Raw genomic sequence first — 25,912 nt, 5'->3', positions numbered from 1 at the left:
CCCAGGCTAGGGGTTGAATCAGAGATGCAGCTGCCAACCTATACACAGCTCATGGCAACACCAGATCCTTAACACACTGAGTGAGGCCAGGGATCGAACCTGCATCCTTATGGATACTTGTCGTGTTCATTACCCCTGAGCCACAATGGGAACTCCTCCTACCATCTTTTTCAATGAACTCAGATAAAACACCTAATTACTATTAAGGCCAAAGGGATTTGCATATTTCAAATTCGCTTACTTTTTTTTTTTTTTTTTTTGTCTTTTTGTCTTTTGTTGTTGTTGCTGTTGTTGTTGTTGCTATTTCTTGGGCCGCTCCCGCGGCATATGAAGGTTCCCAGGCTAGGGTTGAATCAGAGCTGTAGCCACCGGCCTACGCCAGAGCCACAGCAACATGGGATCCGAGCCACGTCTGCAACCTACACCACAGCTCACGGCAACGCCGGATCGTCAACCCACTGAGCAAGGGCAGGGACCGAACCCGCAACCTCATGGTTCCTAGTCGGATTCGTTAACCACTGCGCCACGACGGGAACTCCCGCTTATATTTTCTGAAGCTGCTGACCATATTCTTTATACATTAGAAACAATACTTTGCAATTTCAGAGCAAGATTTGTTCCTGGAAAAATAGAAAACACTGTTCAAATAAATGATTACCTATAATCATTGATTACCTTTGTAAATAATGATTATCATTGTTTTTGACTCACTCAACCTGACAGAAGTGTCCATGCTTTTCTGAAATTTCTTCCCCAATTTTTAAAGGAAAGCTTTATGGCCGAGGAACAACAGACAACAAAGGCCCTGTTTTAGCATGGATCAATGCTGTGAGCACATTCAGAGCTCTGGATGAGGTGGGTGCCTGTGAGGATGAGGACAGTGATGATGGTGGTGGTGGTCTTGGTGATGGTGATAGTGATGGTGCTGATGGTGATGATGGTGCTGATGGTGTTGCTGGTGGCAACAGTGTTGATGGTGGTGATGATGATGGTGATGGTCTTGGTGATGGTAACTGATATGCTGATGGTGCTGATGGTGTTGATGGTGGCAATAGTGTTGATGGTGATGATAATGATGATGGTGGTGATGGTTGTGATGGTGATGAAGACAGTGAGCTGCATGGTGTCCTTTGCTCTTCCCAACAGTCTTTGGAGGAGTGTGTTACAACCAGATGCATTTGACAGATGAGGAAGGCAAGGCTCAGGAAGGGAAGGGAAGGGAACATGCTCAAAGACCCCCAGCTGGTCTGGGGCAGGGCAATGCCGTGAGCCCGAACTGTTGACCATGTTAAACAATGAAACACAACAAAATACATGTTGAGCCCATGGCTACATCACTATCTGCTGGGACTTGTCATCTTATTCAGCTTGTCTTTTATATCTGAAACCCCTTCTTATCACAAAGTATGGTTTTGTTAATAGAGGCAGGCATACAGTTTAAGAAATATACTAGTGGGAGTTCCCATTGTGGTGCAACAGAAACGAATCCGACTAGGAACCATGAGGTTGGGAGTTCGATCCCTGGTGTCGCTCAGTGGGTTAAGGATCTGGCGTTGTGAGCTGTGGTGTAGGTTGCAGACACGACTCAGATCCTATGTTGCTGTGGCTGTGGTGTAGGCAGGCAGCTGTAGCTCTGATTCAACCCCCTAGCCTGGGAACCTGCATATGCTGTGCGTGTAGTCCTAAAAAACAAACAAAAAAAAACAACAACAAAAAGAAAAATATATTAGCAGGAGTTCTTTTGTGTTGCAATAGATTAAGGATCTAGCGTTGTCACTGTAGTGGCTTGGATTGCTGCTGTGGTATGGGTTTGATCCCTGGCCCCGGGAAATTCCATATGCTGTGGGCATGGCCAAAAATGAAAAAAGGGAAAAAGAAGTATATTAGCTACTTTGTAAACTATCGAGGCAGTGATCTTTGTTATGTGCCATTCTGTGGGAAGTGGTTTCAGTAGGCCAAGGAAGGGTTACAGGAAGAGGGCAGCTTAGAGGGGAGGGCCTCTCTCTCAGGCCACCAGCTATAACTGTCTTGTGTGATATGCTCACAGGATGGTTTCTTCTGGCACTGCTTTTTTCTGGTAATGAATGTGCTTTGACTCCAAACAGGATCAGTCTAGCAGTGTGTCCATGGGTGGGAGATTCCACCTCTCTGGGCTTCAGATTCTGTTCCACAGAAATGAGGATGTTGATATGGGCGCTGGATCTGTGACATTGAGTTTGATGGCCTTCTTCCATCCATTTCACACAGCAGTGGCCCAGCTAGTTAGTGAGTTGAGCTTGAGCTGTGCAGAGCGTGGCCCTTGGCTTCCAGCCCCTGCTCCCCACCCTGGGGAGGTTGGAAAACAACCCCACTGAGACTGGCGAGCTCTGGGTCCAGGGATAATTCCTGAGAGGAGGTAGCTCTAGGGCTGGAGATGGTGGAGGGGCTGCTTGAAGTGGAGGAGGGACCAGGAGGAAGGACGGGGGCACCATCATTACAGCCTGACTCCCTGGACATTTCTAGGAAAATCCAACCCTGTTGGCCTCGCTCTGAGTTCAGAGCGCCTACTATGTGCCAGGCATGGAGGGTCCTGGGGGTGGGAGGTCAAGTCTCCGATGCCCTGGCCTCGAGGATTCTGGCTTCATTCCTGAGCTCACACTGGAACTGCCTCACTACTCAGGGACCCCTTCAAGCCAGAGCTTCTCTTCTGCTCAGACTCAACTTATAGGTGTCTATGTTGAATGCTCCTCTCCTTGGAGCGCAGTTTGGAAGGGAGTCTGGCTTCAGCAGCGTTTAAGTCCCAGGATTGATAAGCCCTTGATATTTTTCTTTCTCACTTTCTTCTTCTTCTTCTTCCTCCTCTCCCTCCCTCTTCCCTCCCATCCCCCTCCTCTTCCTTCTCTTCCTTTTCTTTTCCTCTTCTTCTTTTTGTGTTTTTAGGGCTACACCTGTAGCATATAGAAGTTCCCAGGCTAGGGGTTGATTTGGCAATGCCAGATCTTTAACCCACTGAGCGAGGCCAGGGACTGAACCTGCATCCTCATGGATACTAGTCAGGTTCCTTACTGCTGAGCCACAACAGGAACTCTTCTCTCACTTTCTTTAATTCGCTCTCTCTACTTTCTTTCTTCTTCTTTCCTTCCTTGCCACCTCCCTCCTTCTCTCTCCTTTTCTGTCCTTTCTTAAGAAAGGGGAGCAATATTTATAAGAAAGTTTCTATATAAAGGTCAAATATGCTTTGCCTTTTACATTTCAACTCTGAAGCTTACAGAATCACAAACAAAATGTAAGAAAGATCCACTGCCCTTAGGCAAATCTAGGGCTTCCCAAGCCTCACTTTCCTCATTCGTGAGCTGGGAATGACCGTTTCTACCTCCAGGCTTGTTGATGGACTAAGTGATGTTACACACGTAAAGGTTCTTTGGTGCCTTGAGTACTGGGCCCTTTGTGAGCACTGGTTTCTTTTTTCCTGGCTCCCTCCTGCCCTCCCATCCCCTCTCTCTGTCTTGCTCATGGAGCCCTTAAATGTACATCACCTGGCTGGGTCATCAGTGTTAATTTCCGTCTTGCAGAGAGATGTGCACTGCTGAGCGGTGAAAAGGCTGGTCCTGGGTCTCTTGGGTGTTGAGAGACATTGCCGAGACCGAAGCCCAAGCCTGGCAGCTGGCCCAACATCCTCCTCCAGTAAAACACTGGCTTGTATTTTATTAATCACATTTTGCCAGAAAATTCTTAGGCTTTCCAACTACTTCTCAGCAGTTGTTTTCTAGTTAAATGTTAATAAAGAGCTTTCAAAACTTACAATTTCAGAACTTTAGCTTAACTTCCTAATTCCATAGAAATGTGGTCAAGGAATACTTTGGATGAATCATTATCCCCAAATGCCCTTACCCAATTGAATGATGGAAGGTCACTTATTTCCTAACACGTAATCCTCCACTCATCCTGCCTTTGTTAATCTGGGCCGAGTTGATACCACTCATTACGACTAATTAGTATATTTGTGCTGCTCTGTCCACATAGAATCACTTTTCAAGTCCCCCTGCATGTGCCTTATGCTCCAGGAAAAGCCACTGACCTCTCCTTTCCGCGTGGGTCTCAAAGATATGAAGTTATAAATTATAAAGATACAAAAAGATCAAAACCAAATGGGGGAAAGGCACATTGTAAAAATTTTAAAGGCGCTATTCCATGTCTGAATATTAACTAGAGAAAAACTCAAGTTCCATTTTGCTACAAGATCAAAGCCTTTGAATAAGTTAAAAGGCAGATTGAACTCAGAGCTGAGAAATAACAGATACTTGAAATAAAAATTATCCTGAAGCTTAAACGTTAGACAGCCTTTCAAAGGAAAGAGTTCTCATTTATCATGCTCAGAATTACTAGGACAGAAAAAAGATTGTAACTGAGTAATCTTTCTGGAAAAATTCCTTTTGGGGAGAAAGAGGAAAGGGCTTCTCTATGGGGCCCAGCAGACCCGGTATTGTGGAGGCGCCTTTTTCTCTAGGAACAACTCCAGCATTAAGTTTATGGGTCATCTGCCATTAACCTTAAATTCTCCTTCACAACCTTAGTTAAAGCTCTTTCACTGTAAAGGGAGCTGTTGGGAATGTACTTAATACCTTAATGTATTTTTGTTACATGCCAATAAATCCTGGATCTTACAAGGTGAAAGGGCAAGGTGTCACTCTTTTTTTTTTTCCTTTTTAGGGCCACACCGGCGGCATATAGAAGTTCCCAGGCTAGGGTCAAATCAGAGCTGCAACGCCAGATCCGAGCCATGTCTGTGACCTACACCACAGCTCATGGCAACACCAGATCCTTAACCCACTGAGTGAGGCCGGGGATCAAATCCGAGTCCTCATGGATACTAGTCAGGTTCATTACCACTGAGCCACAACAGGAACTCCTGGGTGTCCACCCGTTTTGACAGCAGGATTTGTCTGCTCCACTGTGTATTCAGGATCTCCCTGTGAACATCAAATTCATCATTGAAGGGATGGAAGAGGCCGGTTCTCTTGCCCTGGAGGAGCTCGTCAAGAAGGAAAAGGCTGGGTTCTTTTCTAATGTAGACTACATCGTGATTTCAGATAACCTCTGGATCAGCCAGAGCAAGCCAGCACTCACTTACGGCACACGAGGCAACAGCTACTTCATGGTGGAGGTACTGGCAAAGGGCAGCAGCCAGGAGGAAGGGTGCCTGCTAGGATCTTGGTGGGGGTGAGAGAGCAGATGCACGGCCTGGGGGGGTCCTGGGGTCCTGGAACTAGGGGAGTTCATGAAGCCCCCCAACGTGGATGCACGTGCTTTGTGCATTCTTCTAGAGAGAAGATTCAGGGGACTTTGTTACTCACAAACTAGAAGGTTTAGGACCTAAAGCTGTGGGATGTGGAGGCAGGCACAGCAGCACTGGAGCAAGGAGCCCAACTGACCATTAGGGGTGGGGAGGCTGTGACTGTGTTACCTGATCTGCCCGCCACCCCTGGGACAGAAGAGAAGAGGTGCAGGCATTGCCTGGGTTCTGGAACAGCTTGTGCGGCCCCTCAACCTCCAAGCCAGTTTCCTTTCCTGTAACACGAGCACAGGAGACCCCGGGGTTGCTGTGATCAGTTAACATGGCCTGAGTTCCGTCTGAAGCCGACTTGCTTCCTGCTCCTTCTCCATTAATACAGACAGCTTGGGAGAGAGCATGCAGTTTATAACTAGAAAGCCCTCGCAGCAGAATCTCTGAGCTATTTACGCATTTTAGTCGTGTTCCTGAACAACAGTGTGTGCGTTGGTGACACAAGCCCTGTCTACTCGCCAAGGTTGTGACAATCAAGTGGGATAGAAAATTTGGGGACACTTGTGCATTTGGACAATGGCGTGTGCCTTCTGTTTGTGAGACATGGTTCCAGGAGGTACAGGACTGCCCTCAAAATTGACTGTCTACAGATACAGATGCTCGAATGGACAAGGTGGGAGTGAGAAAGGGAGCAGCGTTGGTCCTTGAAGAGACCTCCTCAGGGAACTTGTCTGTAAATGAGAAGGCACAAGATGGGGAGCAGCTGGAGGGCACCTGGTGGGGGGAGCTTATGAGAACAGAGGGGCTGAGACCCTATGCTGGGGGAAGTGCTGCAGACGCAGGCAGGATTGGGCGAACATCTCCCTGTAGCCAGCCTGTTTCTGCAGTTGTGTTGGAAGGAACTCTGTCTGCAGAGACATGTGCCTGAAGTGGTCTCTGTGGGGGTAGGTGGGCCGGAGGTACGTGCCAGGCAGGGTTAGCACAAGAGTCATCTCTCGGGCTGTGGGATATCGTCTACAGCTGTGCTCAGTAGCCAGTGATGGAGACGTCCCAGTTCACAGGGTTGGTCCAGTGCTGAGGCTGTGCCAGATGCTGTGATAGAGGAAGAAGGGAAAGTGAGCCAAGGCGTTGCCCTCAGAAAAGTTGAGGTGATGCAGAGAGGCATTTAGGCTGAGGGGGAGAAGGAAGACAGGAGGACAGGAGACAGGAGAGGTGGGGAGATCTCAGGTGGGTCCGGGCACTGGATGTGTTGATGGGGCCGAAAAATGGGAGAGTGGGGGACAGGATTGTGACCAGGGGCTAGGAGGAAGGAAGCCGTGACCAGAAGGTTGGATGAGGCAGTGTAAGAGTTCAGAGCTGGGGCCCTGCAAACCCCAAAGTGCTTTGTTAATATTACTGCCTAGTGCAATAGAGGTTTCACGCTAAAGTAACTGCAAGGAAGATTGATCTCCACTGTGTTATAGATGGCTAGGAGCCGGACAGGAAAGGTGAGAGGGATTGAACCAAAGAGAACTGAAAACCTCATTAGAACCTAGAAACTGGCGGACACAGTGTGCATAGGAGGAATCCAGCATCATTCAGGGGCATCTCTCCCTGTTTGGAAACAGCAGGCTGGGAAGTAACTGCAGGGGAAGGTGTTCACTTCTAGACCTTCTGCAGGTCAGGAGCTGCGAGCACACTGAGGTGTGGGGCGCTACACGTGACCGGAAGTTCCATGTGTTGTGAGTAGGTCAAAGGTCAGACCTACAGCATGAGCGTTTAAGAGCTTGGAGGGTGTGAATGAGGTCATGTGGGCCTGGACGCTGTGCATGTGGAGGAGGAATGATCCAAGGAGTGGGCTGGGGCTGAAGAGACAGAGAAGAAATTATTGAGGGGACACAAGTAGAATTATCCTGCAGGCAAGAAAGGAATAAAGAGAAGAAAGTTTCCTGGAGAATTGTTCTGGAAGGAAGGCTGAGCAAGAATGGGGTGAAACCAAGAGGAAGACAAGGCTGTTAAACATCAGCAGTTTGGCCGAGGAGGGGCTGGTGGTCTTGGCTGCAGCACTGCTGGGAGTGTAGTTGGGGGCTGAAGTCAGTTTCAGGGGCTTCCATGGGACATGAGGACATGGGGGGGGAGGGTGGTGGTGGGCAGACGCTTCAAGTCATGGGACAAAGAGGAGATGTGATGACATCAGCTGACTCACCTGGGTCCTGCGGGACATCGGGAAAGTGTCCTCGGCCAGGTGACAGCTATTGCTGAAGCTGGCAGGCGGTGAGCACTGTGGGTTCTTTTACCTGTCTTGCAGGTGAAATGCAGAGATCAAGATTTTCACTCGGGGACCTTTGGTGGGATCCTTAATGAACCCATGGCGGACCTGGTTGCTCTTCTCGGTAACCTCTTCTTTTATTTCACTTATTAAGCATCAGAGATCTGCTATGATGGTTCTGTTTGACCCAGTGTGTCTCCCCTCAGTTTCCAGGCCAGCCCAGGATCAGGGCAGAGTAGAGGGAAAACCATGTTCTTAGTTTCTTCCCCTTGGCTAATCGTTCATCAGACTTGTTATGTCATTTCTTTTCATGGACTGAACTCTTCCTTAGTCCACCCCGTTACTGGATGTTGAGACACCTCTGGCTGTCCCGAAGATCCTTCTGGAGAAGCATCCAGAGTTGATGCCAAATCTACCCAGGTCCCTTGCCTCCTTCCCAAAGGTCCCCACTACCCAAGTGGCTCAGAGACACCAGTGAGTTCCCTGAAGTGGACCTGGATGCAGTGCAGATGGGAGTCGTGTGTGTATGTTGTGTGTGTGTGTGTGTGTGTGTGTGTCCAGAAAGCCAGTTTGCCCAACTTGAATCACCTGTGGGTCCTGCCTGCATCCAGATGGCCCAGGCACCGAGGCCCAAGTGGAAGGCTGTGTGGGTTCCCCACGCACACGCCCTCAGCTGGCTCGGGGCATCACTGCCGCTGTGGACATACAGCCGACTCCTCACCTGTGTCTCTTTGGCTGGATTAGGAGCAAAGTCTGTCCTCACATACAAGAACGTCCGCAGATGTTCAGGGACATACCCCACAGGGAACACTCATGGAGTCTATGTTTTGCTTTGATTTTGGTGAAGGTGACAGACAGGGGATTGTAAACCAGTGACATCCAGTCTCAGTCATCCAGGTGCACAGCTTATTTTTTGATTTGAGTTTTATAATGAGTTTGTATCATTTATTTGATATATAATATTCTTTGGGGGCTGAATGAGGGGAATCCATAACTCAGGACCCCCAGGAAAGCCTATTCGTGCATAGCGGTCTGCAAATACCATCCCTAAAGTGCAGTTATAGTTTTGTTTTGAGTCTATACTCAACATATATATTATATAATGGAGTCTTTAATTTGTTCTTTATAATGAATATTTGTTCTTTGATGGTAGTTTTGTTATTTATTTATTTATTTTTCCTTATGAGCTATGGAGCGTTTGGTGAAGCAGATTAACAAACCAGAGCCCATAAGTACATTCCCAGGCATTCTTCCAGAAGGTACAAGCTCTGCTGATGGATGATGTCACATGTGGAGTTGGGAGCCAGGGGAATTGTTGGTGGTGTCATCCTACTGTTCCTGTGTGTATGACCCCATGTGAAGAGGGTCCCTGTCTGCCCCTGACAGGACCGTGTTAATCTTACTAATCCGAAGTCTAGGAGGATTCCTGGGGGTACTAGAGGGGGACTAAGGAGGCTGTGGTTGAGAGCCAGAACTGGGAAGGCGTCTCATCACATTTGGCCATCTTGGCTCCCTCACACCTAAGGGCTTTGTCTTCTCTGATCATCTCAAAGCACTGAGAAGCCCATTCCATTTCACATGACTGCCACCCTGTAGATTTTAGTGAGTGTTTATTTTGTCTTCAACTGTGTCTACACAGGCCAAACAACTTGCTGATCTGCTCATGTAGGGTCACTCTTGTTATCCAGCCTGTGTGGTCAGAGGTGTGGGAGGTGTCTCTGTCTTGTGGGAGGTGGGTCTGGTACAGGCAGGTGTCAGGTAACCATGTGGGGTGTCTTCTACCCCCAGCTTTGTAATTGCCAACTTTAACAGAAAACCTTGAAGACGCTGTGCTTCACAGTAATTTCCTGACATTGTCAGGTTATAATCAAGTGAAGAATGTGGTACATATTTTTATGAAGTGTCTTTACTTGAATAAAAGTCCCTGGATGGACTGAGGATGAATTTAGCTCCCCCAGAGACATTTTCTATCATTTTTATTATTAGTCTACTTGCTGGTTGCTTTGGATCTTTTTAAGTACTTTCTTAAGACGGTGAGCAGTGTTTACCCAGTCTCAGCATCTGCTCCTTTTATAGATAATTCATTGATGACTTGTCCTCATTCCTGTTAATCCTACAACTCCTTCACAAATAACAGACTAGTATATCTAGGAGTTCCCATTGTGGCTCAGTGGGTTAAGGATCCTGTGTTGCCACAACATGCAGCATAGTTTACAGATGTGGTTTGGATCTGGCATTGCTGTGGCTGGGGCTGCAGCTCCAATTTCACCCCTGGCCTGGGAACTTCCATATGCAGGTGTGGCCATAGAAAACAAAACAAAACAAAACAAAACAAATAACAGAATAGTGTACCTATTTGGTCGCTAAGCCTCCTTGTTCCTGATGGGTAGCCTGTAAATGAGATCTCAAGGCTACTGTGCTTTTAGTTAAAGATGAGTATTTATTATCTTATCATGGTGTGCGTAAGGGGAGAGAAATTGAGAAGGAATGATGACTTTCGGTTTCTCTGGAATATACATATATATATAATACATAGACATATATATTTAAAATTTTTTCTAATGAGCACATGACAAACTCAGGGTAAGATTAAACTAAAAAAGACCCTTGTTTATGATGTAAAAGTATAGTTGAGGAGTTCCCATTGTGGCTCAGAGGGTTAAGAACCTGACTAGAAATCAATGAGGATGTGGGTTTAATCCCTGGCTTCGCCCAGTGGGTTAAGGATCCAGCACTTCCTCGAGCTGTGGTGTAGGTCACAGGTGCAGCTTGCATTCGACCCCTAGCCTGGGAATTTCTATATGCCCCAGGTGAGGCCCTAAAAAACAAACAAAAAAGTATAGTTGAGAACTCATATGTAATGCAGGTAAGTCACTCCACATTTAACTGAGTGCAGACTCATGTGTGTCCATCCTTCCATTGACAGAATGTACATTAAAATGGGTCTGACTCAGGCCTGATGACCAGCTCCTTCCCACCATCACCTCTGGGGCATAAGTTGCTGCCAAGTGGCTCTGCTCTGGGGCCCAGGGCCAGTTGCAGGCTTGCTGCAACCCTGAGAGTCCCCAAGGTTCTGCCCTGGGGCCAGGGTTCAGCACACCTGTAACTTCCACCTGGCTGTATCTCCCGTGTTCTCTCGTAGGCAGCCTGGTAGATTCGTCTGGTCGCATTCTGATCCCTGGAATCTATGACCACGTGGCTCCTCTTACAGAAGAGGAAAGAAAAATGTATGAAGCCATTGACCTGGACCTCGAAGAGTACCGGCACAGCAGCCAGATGCAGAAATTTCTGTTTGACACCAAGGTATGGTCCCAAGGTGACAGGTAATCTGAAAGAGGAGAGATGCTAACCTGTGTATCCCCAGTGCCTGATGTGCCGTGTGCCCATGGCCTAGGTCAACTATGGTCAAGGTCTATGAAACTTAACTGCATCCTGGCCCTCCGCCACTGAGCTGGACTTCCTATCTGTTTAAGGGGTTGAGAAGTTCCTTGAAGCCTTCTGAGAAGAAAATGCATTTAGCACATAAGGTGTCATTGCAGTGACTGGAGATAGAATGTATAATTGAACCCCAATTTTGGAAAGAGCCCCCTAGCCATCTACTAACAGCAAACCTCAGAGCTTGGGTGACAAGGGGCCCTTGTCACTGGGAGAAACTTGGGCAGGCGAAGGCAGCAGAGGGTCCCAGGTCCTGAGGGGAAATGTCCACCTGTCCTTTTAGTCCAGACATGTCTAAGTAAGGTAGTAATGAACTTGTCACGAACAGTGCCGTAGGTATACAGAAATTGGTGGTACAAGCAATATAGTTCACCTGAGTTTTAACCAAACATTCTTCTCTATACCAATTGTATCTGAACTTAGGAGGAACTTCTAATGCACCTGTGGAGGTTCCCGTCTCTCTCCATTCATGGGATTGAGGGTGCGTTTGATGAGCCTGGAGCCAAAACCGTCATACCTGGCCGAGTTATAGGAAAGTTTTCTATCCGTCTGGTCCCTCACATGAATATGTCTGTGGTGGAAAAGCAGGTAACCAGCACATATGATTCTTCAGCCCAACAGCTCTATTACTGAGCACTGCACACTACGGTTTAGCCAGCAATTTGGCTGTCAGCACTGAAGGGACTTTTTTTTCCCCCAGTACAACAGAGACTGGAACACATATTAAGAAACCGATACACTTTTTTTTTTTTTTTTTTTGGTCTATTTTCCATTTCTTGGGCTGCTTCTGCAGCACACGGAGGTTCCCAGGCTAGGGGTCGAATTGGAGCTGCAGCCACCAGCCTATGCCAGAGCCACAGCAACGTGGGATCCGAGCCGCGTCTGTGACCTACACCACAGCTCACAGCAATACTGAATCCTTAATCCACTGAGTGAGGCCAGGGCAAACTCATGGTTCCTAGTTGGATTCGTTAACCGCTGAGCCACAACTGATACAATTTTTGTTGAGTAAAAATCTCTTTGCTCAATTATATGAAATTACAGTAGTCAGATAAATAACTGTATGGAGTTGTAGGGATCGGAAATTGAAGTAAACCAGACGGCAGGATTGATTTTACACATGGATGGACAAACTCACTGCTGACGGCTGGACAGAGCCAGCAGATCTCAGGTCATCAGTTTGTCTGTGGCATCTGAAATCTAACTGAAAGCAACCATTTTCATGAAAACCTTGTCTGGAGGGAGTTAACGAGTCTAAATTATTCACCTATCATGGGTTATCCTAGAGTTTAACAGAACGTAGACTCTGGATAAATGAGCTCAAGAAATACCTCCTCCCAAGCCCCTCTGTGGCATCCTCGCCTTGTACTGTCTCCTCAGTCCTGATTACATCCTGCAATGCCCTCCTCCGCCTGCCCTCCCTTTTTGGACGAACTGTCCCTCTTTCTACAACATGTACATTCCACGAGGGCAGGCGCATCCTGGTCTTGCTGGGACCCAGCACTTCGGGCAGTTTCTGCCTTATGACAGGTGTCCATTAGTATTTATTGAAAGACAGAAGTATTTCAGAGTACAGAGTTTTTCTCAGAGGATGTCCCCAGTCATAGCTGTGACATCGCCAAGGGAAGAGAAGGATGCTACCGGTGAGTTTCCTTCACGGCTTAGCTCGGAACTGCCCCCACTTCTTGGAAATTTCCAAAGGCATAGCACTCCCCAAATAGTCATTAAGGTGCTGATAAGTCCCAAAGAGGGCCTGTCAAGTGGAGGAGTTGTCCATGAATGGGGTTTCACAATGACCAAGACTTATACTAACCACACGCCAGCAGTCAGACGCTGCAGTGGTGGTGGGGCAGGGCCAGGGTGGAGGGGATGGTGAGTTCTTCCCGCTGCATGAAGCTCTCAGCCCTGGGGCTCCGCTCGCTCCATGCTGTCCCTGTGGAAGAACCAAAGTAAAATCACAGCACTTGAATCTTTCGGCTTCAGGTTTCAGCCAGTTTCATGTGTGAGAGAATAACTTGAGGAGTTCCTGTTGTGGCTCAGTGGGTTAAGAACCCAACTAGTATCCATGAGGATGTGGGTTTGATCCCAGGCCTTGCTCAGTGGGTTAAGGATCTGACATTGCCACAAGCTGCAGTGTAGGTGGAAAACGTGGCCTAAATATGGCGTTGCTGTGGCTATGGTGTAGGGCAGCAGCTGTAGCTCTGATTCCACCTCTAGCCTGGAAATGTCCATATGCCACAAGTGTGGCCCTAAAAGTCAAAAAAAAAAAAAAAAGAGAGAGAGAGAGGACATTTTCTCTTACAACTGACAACATTATCTTTTAGGTGAAGCGACACCTTGAATCTACATTCTCCAAAAGAAATAGCTCCAACCAGATGACCATTTCCATGACACTGGGACTACACCCATGGATTGCAAACATTAGAGATAATCAGTATCTTGCTGCAAAGAGAGCCATCAAAACAGGTTGGATTTAAGATATTTTGAGTTGTCAGTTTAGAGTAGGACGAAGGGGTGTGCCTGATGGGGCAGAGGATAAAGCAGACAAGTTTAAAACCTCACTATCAACTCTCCTTTTACATGGGCTATGTCACTCCATACCACTCTATCTTACAACTGTCTCATGAGCCCTCTCAGCAGCCTTCTGATTTCACAAATTAAGGCAGGTGTGGCTGTAAAAAAAAAGAAAAAAAAAATGAAGAAGGAGCTAAGATGAAGGGAATGAGCAAGCTGACACCAGGCCACCCTGTGGGGATTTGCTTTTCCTGGTCACAAGGAGATTTGGTTTTAATGGTCTCAGGTCAGCACGAAGCAGGGAACAGAAAATGAGACATACTACATAAAGATGGGGCATTCTCCAAGAGCCACACTCACCCTGGAGGAGCGAGGTGTGTGTATATAAGCTTGATCATCCTTGCTTGGGTTTTGCACGAATACAAAGACTCCCCTGAGAGTTTTAACTATGGACCCATCTTGACATGGGTTTAATATCTATTGTGTGTGGTCCAGTTCTTCCCACACCCATGCTGGGCTGCCTTGCTGGCTGATGCAAACAGCCCCAAGGCAGGCCACATGAGATTTCCACTGAAGAAGCTTCTTGCATGTGAGCTCATTGTATAAACTTACATACACATGAGAAACTCAATTCCTGCCTATCCGACTCTAAAACCAGTGGTCTTTTCACAGTGCCACTCTGCTTCTCCAGAGGAAGGGAATAGCTTTATTTGTAATTTTCTTGGTGGTGCCTATTTTGACCTCACATTTCTAAGACCTGGACAGGATCATGTGGTTGGTGAGCAGAAGACACATGCCTGGGCTTTGGCTGCCTCGGAAGGGAGAAGGAATATCCAGTCTTTTTTGCAGCAGGACTGGGACAGTACCAACAATGGCAAAATGGGGGACTTCCTACAAGCAGGGGGATTTTGGGGGTCTCTCCAAAAGCTGGGTGGGCGACATTGATCTATGTGCTATATTAGAGCTGAGACCTTGAACCAAGCCCCTAGTGACAGCAGAGCTGGAACTGGAGGCCTGGACCTCCTTGGAGCACTAACTCTCTCTATATTAGGATTATCAGACAGGGGCACGGACACTAACAATCAGAGGAAAAGTCCAAGACTTAGAGTTGTACTTCTCTACCTAATCATTCCCACTCTCTTTAGTTATAGCAGCATTTGCCAGTAAAATGTAGTCACGAAGAAGAGTTAGGAAGATAAATGTATCTGTCACCAGGTGAAGAGAGGGGTGTGATTGAAATGTCAAGGCCTGACATGCTCTTGTAGGAAAGCATAGGCACCTTTGGGTCTATTTGTGTGTGGAACCAGTTCTGCTAATAAAGTCCATCATCTTTATTCCCATTCACACCTTGCTCTGTGGATCAAGAAGACCTGGCATGTTCTCTTGTGTGACTTTGTTTCATTGTTCATTCCTGCTCCATCACCAGCAATCTGTCCTCTAGCCCAGAAGCTTTGAACTTATCTTTTCTGGACCCTCTAATATCTATTAAAACTATTATTTGGGACTCTTGAAAGCTGAGTATAAACACTGAGACATTCAAGTGGTAGTTGACTGCAGCTATTTATTTGTATATTGGTTATAGACAAGAACAAAAAGAAGTCCCACTCTCCCCATATTTAATTCATGAAGCAAACTTGTGGCACTCCTTCCAAAAAATGCATGACTTCTGGAGTTCTCTTATGGTGCAGTGGGTTAAGGATCTGGCATTGTCATTGCAGTGGCTTGGGTTCAATCCCTGGCTTAGGAACTTCCACACGCCTCAGATGTGCCCCCCCCCCACAAAAAAGAAAAACAAAACCCTATTCCAATCATGAGAAAACATCAGAGAAACCCAAATTGAGGGACGTTTTACAAAACAACTGAGGGTCAAGTTCATGAAAGTCAAAGAGAGACCGAGAACCTATCACAGACTAGAAGAGACTCAGCAGCAATGACAAAATGCAGTGTGGGATTCCGGATTCTATCCTGATACAGAAACAGGAAAAGCATAATGATTCAAATCAGGTCTGAGTCTGGTTAATAATATTCCAATGTTAATTCCCTATTTGCCATAATTGTGCAATACTTATATGTTAACATTAGGGAAAGTAAAGGGTATATGGGGACTCTATACTATTTTTGCAAATTTTTTGTAAGTACAAAATTAGCTAAAAATTCAAATATTAGGAGTTCCCGTCCTGGCTCAGCTGTTAACTAACTCGACTACTATCCATGAGGATGCTGGTTTGATCCCTGGCCTTGCTTGGTGGGTTAAGGATCCGGCATTGCCGTGAGGTGTGTAGGTCACAGACATGGCTTGGATCCCAAGTTGCCGTGGCTGTGGTGTAGTCCGAAAGCTACAGCTCCGATTTGACCCCTAGCCTGAGAACCTCCAAATGCTGTGAGCATGGCCCTAAAAAGACAAAAACCAAACCAAACCAAACAAAATATTATTGAAAATATGTTTAAAAAATAGGTCATTGTAAAGAAAGCAAGCGCAGTTTTCTTCTTGACTCTATTGATGACTTTGAAGTATAGACTACATGATATTAAGCTTACCCTAGGTATCCAACTTAATGATTAAAAAAATAAAAGAAAAAGCAAACACTACAATTGAGGGGATTACTGGGGGTAGTCTTGTCATTAGTTTATTCAGATGCCTTATTTTCCTGTGTTTCAGTGTTTGGGACTGAGCCAGATATGATCCGGGATGGATCGACCATACCCATTGCCCAGATATTCCAGGCCACCATCCAGAAGAGTGTGATGATGCTCCCCTTGGGCGCCGTTGATGATGGCGAGCACTCTCAGAATGAGAAAATCAACAGGTTGGTGATTTGGACGGGTGCTAATCCCTCAGGCACCTCTACAAGCTATGTGCTTTAGATGGAGTTTGTATCAGCAACTGCAGACGACTCCTCCTCTGGTTTGAATGGGAGTGACAGTGTTTCTATTTCTTTTGTTAGGTGGAACTACATAGAGGGCTCTAAAGTATTTGCTGCCTTCTTCCTAGAGGTGGCTAAGCTGCATTAATCATGGCAGGAACCTTCCGCCGGGATCTGATCTGCTGACAGGTTCCTTCTCCCACAACCCTGGGCAGGAGCAGAAGAAATTTTGGTCTGAAAATAATGTTTTCCCTCTCAATTAAAATGTCCTTGGTTGTGAGTCTGTGACTCACCTGGAGCACCAAAAAAAAAAAAAAAAAAAAAAAAAATTAATAAAAATAAAATAAAATGTCCTTGGAGGAGTTCCTGTTGTGGTGCAGCAGAAACGAATCCAACTGGGAACCATGAGGTTGCGGGTTCTATCCCTGGCCTTGCTCAGTGGATTAAGGATCCGGCGTTGCCAGGAGCTGTGGTGTAGGTCCCAGATGCGGCTTGGATCCCGAGTTGTGCCTATGGTGTAGGCCAGCAGCTGTAGCTCCGATTAGACCCCTAGCCTGGGAACTTCTATATGCCTAGGGTGCGGCCCTAAAGAGACCAAAAAAAAAAAAAAAAAAAAAGTCCTTGGATATTTGGACCAATAATAAAATATTTCCAAGGTATAGGCATTGGAACTAGATTAATGTCACTGTTGCATGCTTTTCTCAAGTTACAGCTCCCTTTAACAACCCGATTTCCCCAAGTCCTGCTGCATCACTCTAAAATTGGACTCACATGTACTTTTCAGGATAACGACAAATCTTTGATTAGCTACTCTCCTTGCAACTTGATTGGCATCATCACTCCAGTTTGTGTTACAGGCTCTGAAGTGCTCATGACACATAATCAGCCCATCTGTGACTGTCCATACTGTATCACCCTTGCTTTTACCATGTTCCTTTTTTTCCACCACTGCCTATCATGACTTCCCCCATGAGTTCACTTTCAGGAGTTACTAAAACATGATACCATATTAACCTCTTGGCTTTCCCTTCATTTATTTTTCCTGCTTCTTCACTAGTTCTGAAATGATCAGTATTCATGTCCACATGGCATCTGGGATCCCCTGTGTGCAGATAACTACTTTTATACTTCCAAGCCCCTTTACCTTTGCTGTGATTGATGCCAACTGCCCCTCCTGCATTCTGTTCTTTCTTCCTGCTGCATCAGTAAAGGCCTGCTCACTCTCTCCAGCATCTGTGCACATGTAAATTCGCCACAGCAGAATTAATCCTGATAGACTTTCTCTCACTCCATTGGAATTTTACTCAATGCCTACATCTAAGTTGCTCAAAGCCTTTAATAGCATCTGTTTTAGATAGAGAACTAATCAACCCTGACATCAGTAACACATTCTAAATTTAAAGCCATCAGCTAATGCTGCATTCAGTAATCATTTTCATTAACCATCTTGTTTGGCTTGATTGGATTTGATGGTGTAAACAAACAAAAAATGCAGTTTTTCTACAGTTAAGTAAATGTAAACAAAGTTAATATTTACAAATTCATTATTTAAGTCACATTAGTGGTGAAGAATTTAAGGATTTATTAGAAATGTTTTTCTTATGATTCTAAATAAAAAATAAACCTAATACATTCCATCACTTCGTTGGTTCTTTTTTTTTTTTTTTTTGCTATTTTCCCCACCCATGGCATATGGAAGTTCCCAGGCTAGGGGTCGAATCAGAGCTGTAGCTGCCGGCCTACACCACAGCCACAGCAATGTGGGATCCAAGCCGTGTCTACAATCTACACTACAGCTCACGGCAATGCAGGATCCTTAACCCACTGAGCGAGGCCAGGGATCGAGCCTGCACCCTCAAGGATCCTAGTTGGGTTTGTTAACCACCGAGGCACAAAGGGAACTCCGTGGGTTCTTGAAATGTGTTTTAAAACATGCTGCAACTTGTCTTAACAGTCTAACATGGCTGGCCCAGAGGGCCAGGAGTTCCGCTTGCCCTGATCCTCACCATAGGAATGAGAGCCAGGTGAGGCTTTAGCCTTGTGGGAGCATCCAGGAAGGAGCCATGTTTCCTCTCATGCTACAGAACATTTAAATACTGTTTGAGTATTCGCAAGTGTTTGATATTCTTTGCTATTAAGCTTGGTTTGTTCTTGCCAGATTACACAATCTTGTGATATTTTAGATTTTGTGGGACTTGCCTGGTGTATCTGGCAGAGTTTCCAAGAAATAAATATACAAGAAGTTTATGATCCAATTTATATTTTTATTTTTTATTTTGCTTTTTTAGGGCCACACCTGCGGCATATGGAAGTTCCCAGGCTAGGGGTCATATCAGAGCTAAGGCTGCTGGCCGACACCACAGCCACAGCAACATCAGATCCAAGCCACATCTGTGACCTACACCACAGCTCATGGCAACAGCGGATCCTTAACCCACTAAGCGAGGCCAGGGATCCAACCCGCAACCTCATAGTTCCTAGTTGGATTCGTTTTCACTGCACCACGATGGGAACTCCCAATTTATATTTTTAAAAGGGTGTTCATATTATTCAGTTACAAAGCTGGGTAAAGTACATTGTAGCCATTTCTGGGCAATGTAACATGAATTTCACCAATCTGCTAAATTATAAGATTATTCATTCACTGATCTGCACTCCTGCTGAATCTCTGTTAATTAGCTACCAGCAGGCAAGAAGGGGAGGACAGCTGAGGCCACCAAATCTAAGAGAGGAAGTCTGAGTGCAGAGCCTGTGGTTTTCTGCCTCTCAGGGCCACGATGAGCCTGCTCAGCTCTCCTGGGTCCATCTGGGTTTTCTGCCAGGCGCAAGCCATGTGACTATGTGGGTTCTGCTGTGATTTAGGAGCCAGAAAGGAAACACTTTCCAGGTTGGGAACATTCAGAGGGGTGAGAGAAACCTACCCAGTTACTGGCCAGGAAAATCAACTGCAGAAAAATTTAAAAGAAAATACTAACATTTCTCTACTCCCAACCTCTTTGGTCTTCCATTTTCAACACATCTGTCTACTAAAGGGGTCCAGCAAAGTGCACTGCACAAAGTAGGTGCTCAACATTGCTTGCTAAAATTCTTTTGATTCCACAGCTGCGTCTTGGGGCTGTTCCCCCCTGCTCCGCCCCCCACCAGGCCTGCTGTTTTCAGTTGACAGTCTTGGGAGCAGCTACTCCTGGGCAGAGCACATAAAGCGGGTCATCTGGTAATGGGTCTGTGTACCCTCCCAGGCAGCACTTGTCTCCACGGGGGCCATGAACGTACAGCCCATGAGCCCTATCCAGCACCCTTCACTGTTTCATGAGGACTTCACCTGGTTCTAAGCACTTCTGAATTGGGTGCCAGCATTTCAAAATCAGACCTCACACAAATGACATCTCTTGAGCAATCAGAAGAGATGCTGATCCTTGGCTCCTGCTAGGTAACAAACAGCTAGCTGAGCCCAGGAGGGGTTGTGCTAAGCATAGTGACTGATCCATAACATGTGCTCAATACGTGTCTTAGAAGTGGAACAAGAAGGAACAAATAATGCTATTGTATTTGGCTTCTCACTTGTACTGATGGCTACTTTCACCTAAAAAACAAGTCCCTAGGAGTTCCTGCTGTGGTACAGAGGAAACGATTCTGACTAGTATCCATGAGGATGTGGGATCAATCTCTGGCCTTCATCAGTGGGTTGGGGATCTGGCATTGCTGTGAACTGTGGTGTAGGTTGCGGACATGGCTCAGAGCTGATTTGACCCTTGGCCTGGCAACTTCCATATGCCAAACGTGTGGCCCTAAAATGCAAAAAAACAAAACAAAAAAACAAACACAAGTCCCCAAACAAATGCTACTTTGTGATTGGTCAAAATGACTTTTAAACACTATCCTGTTTTAAATGTATTCAATGCTATCTATTGTTTTTATGTTTCAAGTTTGAATATTAATTGAACATGTAATAACTAAAGAGTTAAATAATGATCTGAGGTCTTGATTATATAAGATGTAATAAAATATTTGTTTGTGATAATAATGTACCTATGGTGAAATCTGGCATAATTTTGTTATCTGTAATATTGCCATTCATGATAAGCAGTAAAACTTAAACCAAGGTCTAATACTTGTACTTATTTCTGTTCTTCCACTGATTAACCCTATAACATTTATATTGTAATTTGTAGGTACTTAACAAGTAAGAACTTAACCTTCCTCTTTAGGAAGCCAGCTCTGGGAGGCAGACTGGGTTGAGTATATTCTGGTCTTTGCCTAGCTGTCCAAAAGCTCAAGCCATTAATGAAGTACAAAGATAGAAATACAGGTTTTCTGAAGGAAAGTCATGTATTCTTTTTTTCTTTTTCTCTAGTGTGATGTGCAAGAGAACTAATGGATGGTAGGTATAATGACTACAATTTCTTAACAGTTATGATAAGTAAATAAGTGCTTCTGAGCTTTTTTCGATTAGGTAGGTTGAAGAGAAAAAAATTGTCATTATGTGGGAAATTTTATTTAAAAACATTATTCCAGTGTAATTTCTTATTGAGAATGAAAAAAGATGTCAGATAAATTATGCCTTTGACTATAATAAAATATATAAAGATTTGAATCATCTCGCCTCCCACATTGAAATTCACCAAAACAGCATTCAAAAAAGAACTTAGATTTAAAATTCTAGTGTGGGAGGTTAAGTGTTCATAGCATGCTTTCACTGTTATTGTAGGTAGGCATGTGAATGTAATGGCAGAAAATGTTAAAGGAAATGAGAACTTCAAATGACACTGTTCAAGTAAATTAGTCATTGGAAATTAGTCACCAAAAATGACCAAAGCTTCCTTTCAAACTTTAAACAATTATAATCGAAGGCAGCTATCTAAACTTTATTTAAAACCCCACTTGAAGAACCAGGAGGCAGATTTCAGGGCTACTACATCAAGGCAAAATGAGGAGAGGGAGGTTTGGGAAAGAAGAGTCACAGCGTGGAGGCACCCAATTCTGCATACTCTGCCTAACCTTTGGATGACCTCTGAACTATGCGGGAGGCAGATTAAAGCCTTTGGCTGAGGCTGAGGGAACTGAATGTGATCTTAGTCACTACCATGACAGGAGAGACAAAGTATGGAGTATGAATACAGCCAAAATAACTGCCTGTTAATAATAAGTGCAAACAACCTCTTCAGAGGAACATTAAGTGAATTCAGAATTTCTACATTATATTACTCAGATATCTAGGATACAACCAAAATTACTAGACTTTTAAGGAAAAAGAGTTCCCATTGTGCCTCAGTGGAAACGAATGTGACTAGAATTGGTGAGGACTGGGGTGTGATCCCTGGCCTTGCTCAATGGGTCAAGAATTTGCCATTGCTGTGAGCTGTGGTGTAGGTTGCAGACGTGGTTCGGATCCCTCCTTGCTGTGGCTGTGGTGTAGGGCAGCAGCTATAGCTCTGATTCGACCCTAGCCTGGGAAGTACCATATGCTGCAAGTGCAGCCCTAAAAAAAAAAAGGAAAAGGAAACATGAATCAATCAGATGAGCAAATTAATGAAGATTAACTCGAAGAAGATTCATATGTTGGAATTAGCAGGCAAAATGTCAAAAAGCTATTATAACTGCTCAAAAACATAATGGAAAATATCCCTTTAATAAGCAAATAGGAAATCTCAGCAGAGAAATAGAAACAAGATAGAACCAAATGAAAATTTTAGAACTAAAAGATGTATCTGAATTAAGAAAAAAAATCACTAGCTGCTTTTAACTATTGGAGATGACAGAAGAACCAGGGAACAGAGAGGACAGATTAATAAAAATGATCCAATCTGAAGGTCTGAGAGGAAAAAAAAGAATGAAACCAAAACAAAAAGGAAAGACTCAGTGATTCATGTATAAAATCAAGAGGTGCAATATATATTTAATTGGAATTTGAGAGTATGGGGAAAAGTATTTGGATAAATAATGACCCCAAATTTTCAAAACTTGGTGAAGTATATAAACTTACAGGTGTTAAAATCTCAGAAAACCCCAAACAGGATAAATATGAAGAAAATCTAGTGCCTAGACACAACATAATAAAACTGCTGATAGGCAAAAACACAGAGAAAATTTTGAAATTAGCCTGAGAAAAATGACATATTATAAATAGGGAAAATAAAAGGGAGAAATGATCTGAATGACCTCTGCTCATCAGAATAAAATGGAGGCCAGAAGACATGGAGAGACACCATCATTAATAAACAAAACATCTCTTAAAGAAGCCCCAAAGACATAGATACACACAAAGGCTATATATATCCAAGGATATAAATAATGCATATAATATACATACTTATAGAAGGATATACATGTATATTATATATAAATTTTCCTAAGGAGACACAGGGAAACATAATCAAATTTTTCCTATATTCTTGGATTCTCTAGAGTGTTGCATAACACATAGCAACTACTTAGTAAACACAGCTATCTATCATCATTAGTATTATCTAATGGAACCAAATATTTAAAATGTTTTAATAAGAGTAGCAATATTAGACATTACTGCAACTTAGAAACTTTAGAACCTATTCTGTTTAATTAATAGAATTTCAAAAGCAGGGAAATTTACCCTTAATGACTCATTTTATACACGAGTAAAATGAGATCAAGTTGACCTCATTAAGGTCACTTTATGATGCAAAGGTCCTTTCTTGGCAAAATAATGGATGATGGGGAACTGACAAACTCAGATTTTATTTCACTGCTCAAAGAAGGGAGATGAAATGTTAAATAAATTCCCAAGGTAAGAAAGGTAGCAAAACCAGTCCCTTGAAGATCAACATCATGCCTATTCCGAATGGAAATTGTGTTAGCTATTTTAATTGTTGAGAAATTCATTACCTTGTCATACAAGACTAACACTGTTGAAATAGCTATTAAAAGGTGCATGGGGAGTTCCCATCGTGGCGCAGTGGTTAACGAATCCGACTAGGAACCATGAGGTTGCATGTTTGATCCCTGCCCTTGCTCAGTGGGTTAACGATCCGGCGTTGCCGTGAGCTGTGGTGTAGGTCGCAGACGCGGCTCAGATCCTGCGTTGCTGTGGCTCTGGCGTAGGCTGGCAGCTACAGCTCCGATTCGATCCCTAGCCTGGGAACCTCCATATGCTGTGGGAGTGGCCCAAGAAATGGCAAAAAGACAAAACCAAAAAAAAAAAAAAGGTGCATGGTAGGCTGGAAAAAGGTTGACACTGTAAGTTTAAAGGTAAGTTCCACTTTTACTAGAGGTGTAAGCTTGGAATAGCTATTTGATCTTCTAAACAGCAATTTCCTAGTGGGTTACAGTAAGAATTCGACCAGATAATGTCTATGAAAATTACCCTATAAAACAGTATTAAAAGTGTTATCATCACCGGAATATTCTGATTTAAAAGGAAGTGAGCTGGAACTGTCCTTGAGAGGTTTGGTCTAGAAAGCCTATCATTATAAGGTCATCACTTAAAAACTCCATTTACTTAAAATTATACAAATCTGATTATTTAAAACATTTCCCTATACCTACAAGATAAAGTCAAAACTTCCCAGCAAGCTGTATCTTCACAATCTGATCCCGGGTGGGATAATGCCGCTCCTCTACACCTCTTTGTCAATGCACTTTTCGAGGTGTGGTCTTCCTTGCTAGATTTTGAGTTTTCAAAGAAATGGTTGGAAACTCAAGGTCCGCAAATGATCTCATGTAAGGGGCAGGTCAGGGCGTTGACTAATACGCCTCAGGTCGCGGCTTACTTTCTTCCTAACAATTTTTGTGCTGTACCGTTAACGTTTATAAAAACGGTCCATGCGTGGACGTTTTAAACACCCAGGCATTTTCGGCTTTTCTTGCCAAACTGGTGAACCAGTCAGCTTTTTTTCCTTCCCCTTAGTATCAGACTCTGCTCCTGGCTCCCTAAGGCCTGCGACCAAGGACCCCTTTTTGGAGTCAGTCGACAGACTTTTTTCATAATCTGGAGTTGCGCACGCGCCTGGCATAGCAGAAAAACCTGGTTCCTGTAGATGAGGGCCTCGGAGGCGCCAGGCACCACTCGGGCCGGCGAAGGCCGAGGGCAGCCGGCCGCCCGCCCCTCGAAGGCCTCGGGGTCCTCTAAGGCGGACGTGCGAGGGGGTGGAGTGAGGACGCTTAGGGTAGGGAGGAGTGCACTGTCCAGGGGGAAATCCTCTTCGGGACCCCCTGCAACCCCTACTTGGCCCTCGAGGTCAGACACCGCTAGCCTTCGAGCCTGACGCGCGTCTCCATTTCTTTACGTTGACTTCTTCGGCTTTCCGTTTTCCTCTCTTGGGGAGGGGCGGGACTTCCTGTTTCACAGCCTAGTGACTTCCGCCAAGAGCTGATAGACTAAAAACAACAGGCACACAGGTCGGCCGGCCAGTCGGGAGATAAAAAGGGACCTAGGCGTGGGTTCTACTAAGCCAGAGCCAAGACCTTGGTTTTCGGTCATGGCGTCCCCCGCTCTGTCCGCGAAGAAGTCCTCGGAACCGCCGGAAGTCGCTCAGCGGAGAGACAGGAAGTCCCTCCCCTTCCTCCCAGAGGGAAGACGGTGAGCCGGAGGAGTCAGTCAGAGGGGTGAGCAGGAGCGATTCCGTCGGCAAACAGGTAAGTTATTCTCTGGCCGGGGCGGGGGGTTTGGAGGCGGGGACCGTCCAGCGTCAGCGCGGGGCCGGGAGGCGGTGGCTTGAGGCCCCAGGCCCGGGCGGCTGGGCGCCGGGAGCCCCGCCAGGGCCCTTCGCTCTTCCTCCTCCCCCCTCCCCCCCGCCTCCGCCCCTCCCCGCTGGCCGGTCCCTCCCGACGCCGCCCAGACTCACCCGACACACGCCCGCCGCCCGGCCTCCGCTCCCGCCCGCTGCTGCTGGCTCCGCCGCCCGGACTTGCGCGGGGCCTCGGTTTCCCCGCGGGGCCGGCTGTCAGCGCGGAGGCTGCGATCCCGCGCACTCCGCGCGCCCCTGCCTGCAGTCGGGAGCTTCTCACCGCCAGGCTTTCCCCGATCCAACCGTACACGCCCGAGCGCGGAGCTGCCGCGGTGTCGGTTTAATGGCCTGGGCGGTCTGGGCTGTGGTTTCCTTCAGTCGACCGCCCTCTCCGGGCCTCCGGAGCTTCGCGGGCTCGCCGCTGCCACCCGCACCTTCTTCCGTTAAGGACGCGGGCGGGCAGTCTGTAACGCTGGTGACCGATCGCAGCGCGGCTGGAAGGGAGGGTCCTGGCCGCTGGGGTTCAGCCGCTATAAGCAGTTAAAGGGAGATCCCAGGATGCCGCACACCGCTGTTGGCAGCAGCGGGTTTCGCCCCAGTGGCTACCACCTCCTGCCAGCCAGCGGGCATGTCCTGTGTACGCTTGCCCGCCTCTGGAGTTTAGTCTGGTGGAGGTGGGCAGGAGCTGCTGACCTCTTTCGGTTGCAATGAGTTTTGAAAAGCCCATTTATTTTTCAAGGGGGGAATTCTGGAATAGGTCATCTTGGCCGGGTTGGCATCCATGGACACGCATGTAGTATTTCTTTATTTTATAGGTAAAGTAATGGTGATTGAGGGGTAAATTTTAAGTTTGTGCAGGTGGAACTAGTCACGATGTGCACCTGTT

At 45.8% G+C, this 25,912-nt stretch overlaps 2 protein-coding genes across 7 annotated transcripts in view; both read left to right on the top strand.

Annotated features, from left to right (window-relative positions):
- CNDP1 (carnosine dipeptidase 1) overlaps positions 1-17,956 on the top strand; it is a 40,746-nt gene extending 22,790 nt beyond the window's left edge. For 2 of the 5 annotated variants that reach the window (XM_021073212.1, XM_005659821.3), the window contains exons 5-11: positions 767-855; positions 7,551-7,635; positions 10,654-10,814; positions 11,370-11,534; positions 13,271-13,412; positions 16,120-16,267; positions 16,406-16,653. In XM_021073212.1, coding sequence (XP_020928871.1) covers positions 767-855; positions 7,551-7,635; positions 10,654-10,814; positions 11,370-11,534; positions 13,271-13,412; positions 16,120-16,267; positions 16,406-16,472 — 857 coding nt within the window. In that variant the 3' untranslated portion in view covers positions 16,473-16,653. 5 annotated transcript variants of the gene reach the window in all.
- ZNF407 (zinc finger protein 407) overlaps positions 24,445-25,912 on the top strand; it is a 426,993-nt gene continuing 425,525 nt past the window's right edge. The window contains exon 1 of one of the 2 annotated variants that reach the window (XM_021073791.1): positions 24,445-24,934. The gene's annotated coding sequence lies outside the window, so the exon portion shown is untranslated. The remainder of the gene's footprint in view (positions 24,935-25,912) is intronic. The other variant, XM_021073780.1, reaches the window with a different exon arrangement.

This window comes from Sus scrofa, chromosome 1 (assembly GCF_000003025.6).
Source record: "Sus scrofa isolate TJ Tabasco breed Duroc chromosome 1, Sscrofa11.1, whole genome shotgun sequence".
NCBI classification, from domain to species: domain Eukaryota; kingdom Metazoa; phylum Chordata; class Mammalia; order Artiodactyla; family Suidae; genus Sus; species Sus scrofa.
Note: the sequence above shows the minus strand (reverse complement) of the source record. Positions and strands in the feature narration are given on the sequence as shown.